Source organism: Telopea speciosissima, chromosome 2, assembly GCF_018873765.1.
Source record: "Telopea speciosissima isolate NSW1024214 ecotype Mountain lineage chromosome 2, Tspe_v1, whole genome shotgun sequence".
Classification (NCBI taxonomy): domain Eukaryota; kingdom Viridiplantae; phylum Streptophyta; class Magnoliopsida; order Proteales; family Proteaceae; genus Telopea; species Telopea speciosissima.
The window spans coordinates 61,525,920-61,530,980 of NC_057917.1; the positions used below are offsets into that span (position 1 = coordinate 61,525,920).

The window sequence follows — 5,061 nt, forward strand, 5'->3', positions numbered from 1 at the left end:
ATCTCTCTGAGATCAGTCTTAATTATAGATTCATCCATGAATGTTATATATTTATATATATCATCCTTTATTTTTAAAATAATTAATAAGCAAACCCATTCCATTAGTTGTTGTAATTAGTTGGAAAGAGTGTTTTAGACATTTTATGATCAATATACCCTTGAAAAAGTAGAATGTCATTTGGTTGGGGGAATTTGTTTTGGGTACAAAGATAAATGAACAAGCTTGTAAATTTTTTTGAATTTCGATTGTTTTTGTAAATTGGGTCTTTCCACTTTTGTGGTGGAAATTTCCCAATTTGAGGTGAAGATGACATCTTCCTCTTGCTGCTAGTGGTGGTGTTGTTTTTCTTTTCTTTTCGTTCTTGCTCTTGATCTTGTTCATGCTGTGGTTGCAACGATTGTTGTTCTTCTTCATCTACTCTTTCTACTTTATAGGTTCTCGGAATTTCTCCAGAGAAGGCAAGCTTGAAAACTCTAACCATAACTTGTTAGAGAAATTTTGGCAGTTGATATTCTAGTACCTTAAGCTGCAAAAATGATCCATTTTGGAAGAGGAGTGTAACAGAGGATGGAGTGGGGCAGGGTTATAGGGGGTGTGACAAGGTAGGGCGGATAATGGAAGAAGAGGTTTATTTTAACAGGAAGGGCAGTTTGGTCAATACGGAATGTGTTTGTTTATTAATTATTTTGGAAAACAAGGATGATATATGCAAATATTCAAAACTTACAGGTGGATCTATAATTAGGCCTTACCTCAAGGGATATACGTGTAAATTTCCCAAGTTTAAAAGGCTTATTAAGGGAGTTTGTTTATTAATTGTCACCAAAGCGAAGCAAAGCATAAAGCATAAGTATCCAAAGGAGTTTCTCGATTGTACTTTTTCTTGAAATTTATGACCTTCCTTCACGTAGGCCCGTGAAGGCGTGAACTCCACGCGGTGTACGGTGATAAAAACTTCATTTATTACCCAAAAAAACAAAAGGTAATAAAAACTTTTTCCCTAGAAAAAATATGGCCGTTCGTTGAAAAACACTCCCCCACCACCCCAAAAGAGATCAAATCTTTGATCTATTCGTACGGCTGACATAGAATCAACACATCCCCCATTTACAAGTTTGTATTTTAATACCCCAGTTCTCTGACTCCCTCCTTGCTCGGTCTTCTGCAATTTAGCATCCCTCTCTCTCTCTCTCTCTATAGTCTCGCTCGAGAGTCCCGTCTCTCGATCTGAAGGAGCAAAGGCAGATCTGAGAGGAACTTGGAAAAGCATTATCCAGAAGCGGAGTTTCCGTGATTGCTGGATCCCTCTCAAGTCTTTTCCGATTCTCTCGCAGGCACGCCGCTATCGTCCTCTTTTACCTGATTCAGCTCTGCTTAGTTCCATCGAGTTCGGTCTTTGTCTTTCTCTGTTCAGGTCAACCCGCAGATCGGAGTTTCGGCAGGTTAGATTTATAAAAACCCCTAAAAACGTTAACTTTCCTTTTCCCTCTTCCCTGTTTCTATTTTTTCGTCGCATTTTGTTGAGGATTTAGATTACAAGTATCGGTGGAGTTGTTTCGGATTTATGAACTTCGAAGATCTTGTGTTGAAGCTTAATTTTTAATAAGTCTATTAAGTAGCGGAGTAGAGGAGGCTGGTAACAGCAACCGGCGTCGGCGGCAGTGGTGGCGGTAGTCAGTGGTTATGGCACCGAGCACGATCAGGAAGGCGATCGGAGCCGTTAAGGACCAAACGAGTATCGGATTAGCGAAGGTTGCTAGTAATACGGCTCCGGAGTTGGAGGTCGCTATCGTGAAGGCCACGAGCCACGATGACGATCCGGCCGACGAGAAGTATATGAGGGAGATCTTGAACCTTACTTCCAATTCGAGAGGTTATGTAAACGCCTGTGTGGCTATGGTGTCTAGGCGGCTCGGCAAGACTCGTGATTGGATCGTGGCGCTCAAGGCACTGATGGTCGTGCATCGGCTATTGGCCGATGGAGATCCCGTGTTTCAGCAGGAAGTCCTTTACGCCACCCGGCGAGGGACTCGCCTTCTCAACATGTCTGATTTTCGCGATGAGGCTCATTCTAATTCATGGGATCATTCTGCTTTTGTTCGGACTTACGCCCTGTATCTCGATCAGCGTCTCGAGTGTATAATGTACGAGCAAAAACAGAGAGGTAGCGGTAGTGGTAGTGGTAGTGGTAGCCGTAGCGGAGATGATCGGGTTGGACAGCGAGAGGATCGATTTAGATCGCCACCGTCGCGCTATGATTATGATTATGGAGAGTTCAGAGATGAACCGGGATATGGTGGGATGCGTCGGTCGAGGTCTTACGGTGATGTAAACGAATCGAGACGGGAGGAAAAGAAGCCGCCTACTCCACTCAGGGACATGAAGCCCGAGAGGGTTTTGGGTAAGACGAGTCAGCTGCAACGACTTCTCGATCGGTTCTTGGCTTGTCGCCCCACGGGAACGGCTAAGAACAGTAGAATGGTGCTTATTGCGCTGTACCCCATCGTTAAGGAGAGTTTCCAGCTCTACGCAGAGATCTGTGAGATATTGGCGGTATTGCTTGATAAGTTCTTTGACATGGAATACCCTGATTGTGTGAAATCTTTTGAGGCCTACGCCAGCGCCGCGAAGCAGATAGATGAGCTTGTAGCTTTCTACGGTTGGTGTAAGGACACTGGGGTTGCAAGGTCGTCGGAGTACCCAGTGGTGCAGAAGATTACCGACAAGCTCCTAGAGACACTGGAGGAGTTTATGAGGGACAGAGCAAGGAGGCCCAAGAGCCCGGAGAGAGTTCGTGAGGAGATCCTGCCACCTCCTCAAGAAGAGGAACCCGCTCCCAGTATGAATGAAATAAAAGCACTCCCTCCACCAGAGAATTACAGTCCTCCACCGCTTGAGCCCGAGTTTGAACCACAACCACCTCCACCACCGGCACCTGTCGCACAGGACTTGGTAGATCTAAGGGATGATGGCGTATCTGCTGAAGATCAGGGAAACAGGTTGGCCCTGGCTTTGTTTTCTGGACCGGCTAATGGCAATGCAAATGGGTCTTGGGAAGCATTCCCGTCAAATGGACATGCAGGACAGCATGAAGTAACCTCAGCCTGGCAGACACCGGCGGCTGAACCTGGAAAGGCGGATTGGGAATTGGCTTTGGTGGAGACTGCAAGCAACCTATCAAAGCAGAAAGCCACATTGGGTGGTGGGTTGGATCCATTGTTACTGAACGGCATGTACGACCAAGGTGCAGTGAGGCAGCACACGAGCAATGCTCAATTGACCGGAGGAAGTGCGAGCAGTGTGGCATTGCCTGGGCCTGGGAAGAGTGCTACACCGGTACTGGCCCTTCCAGCTCCAGACGGCACAGTCCAGACAGTGGGTACTCAGGACCCATTCGCCGCATCCCTGAACTTCCCAGCGCCATCATATGTGCAGATGGTAGATATGGAGAAGAAACAGCAATTGCTTGTACAGGAGCAGCAGCTTTGGCAGCAATACGCTAGGGATGGGATGCAAGGTCAAGTAAGTTTGGCCAAGATCGGTGGCGCTGGTTACCCCGTAGGTCCACCACCAATGATGCCATATGGAATGCCACCGGCGGTCAATGGCATGGGAGCCGGCGGGTACTACTATACACCCTACTGATTTTTCACACTACTCTCTGTTTTTTTTTGCCCAAACCGTGTATGAATTGATGCTGCAAAGTCTTTTGCATTTGTTGTTCCTGTTCCTTTCGGTTATGTATGTTTATTATTTGGGTACTTAGCTGTGTTTTGGGAACGGAGGAAAGGGGAGACGGGAGAAAGAGCTGTGTTCATCTTACCTGGGATTTTGTTATAGTTGTTGAATATGTATCCATCAGAAATCTTATTCGTTCTTTGTGATGTTTAAAAATTATATTGACATCTTAGGTTTCTGATACCCTCCCTGTGGTTTCATATTAGTTTTGGTGATCTGTTCAGCCATTGCTGAGGATCCAAAATTGTGTTCTAAACGCAAGACTTCTCCATGTTGGCTTGAAATTAGGGATGTAATATGGATCGGATGTGGTCAGATCTGGATATTCTCTGCCCGGATGCGGATGCTAATCGAATTCAGATTTTCGTGTTAGGTACTTGATCGATACGTAAAAAGCTCAAAAGTTGATGGAACGCATTAAATCAAGCTCTTTAACCTATCTCGTATTAGGTTGGTCCAATCTAGCGCTCATATACTAGTGTGGATCCCATTGGACACATAACATTTCAACTATCCGTTTACATCTCTGATTGTGTAACCCAAACTTTCTTCCCCCAATGGCTACGAATCATTCTCAATCCATGTTTTAGTCTTATAATTCTCATTTCCTCATTCTTCATAATCGAATCTTCAAAAACCCTTTATATCATTCGTTGGATATCCGTTCAGATCGGATAATTTTTTTTCTATATTATTAGAATTAAAATTTGAATACCCTAAACAAATGCGAATTGAATTCGGATTTTCGATACCCATCTACATCCATACTTGAAATAAGTTGTGGGATCTCAATGAGTACGATGGATAATGAAAGATCCCAGTTCCAGAGAGGAAACTGTTGATAGATCCATGTCCCTGTCTTATATGTTAACCTTTTTCTCTTTGTCCAAAATGAGAAGCTTTAGGAGAGAAGTTTCATTTCTTCCTTTTTTATTCGTTTCGTTGTCAATGGTGCTTGTGGCAGAAGCCTCCTAACCAACCATCACTAAGACCAAATGGAACCGACCTATTGCCCATTTTCTAGGATTCAACAGTTAAGGTAGCATTTTCATGAAAACAAATACAGCTTAGGTAGCCATGGTTTAAAAAATGGGGAATGGGATCATAAACGGTGTCGATTTTCACCGCTCTTATTCATTGCTTCATGAATCAGAGTCGGAGCGGCTGATTCTTAGTCATTTTCTGTATAAACCATCTTGAATCAAACTGATTCTTTAATGCTGAATCAATTCAATTTTCATCATTAAACAGCGTAGATTCCTAATTCCTAACTGATTTAGGCTGATTCGAAATGGAATCCTCTCTGACTGATTCCGTTTT

At 44.0% G+C, this 5,061-nt stretch overlaps 1 protein-coding gene across 1 annotated transcript; it reads left to right on the top strand.

Moving 5' to 3' along the window:
• The first annotated feature begins 1,667 nt into the window (after positions 1–1,667).
• LOC122652596 (probable clathrin assembly protein At4g32285) lies at positions 1,668–3,868 on the top strand. Its single transcript, XM_043846381.1, has one exon. The coding sequence runs from the start codon at positions 1,687–1,689 to the stop codon at positions 3,646–3,648; it is 1,962 nt and encodes a 653-aa protein (XP_043702316.1). The 5' UTR covers positions 1,668–1,686; the 3' UTR covers positions 3,649–3,868.
• The last annotated feature ends 1,193 nt before the right edge of the window (positions 3,869–5,061 follow it).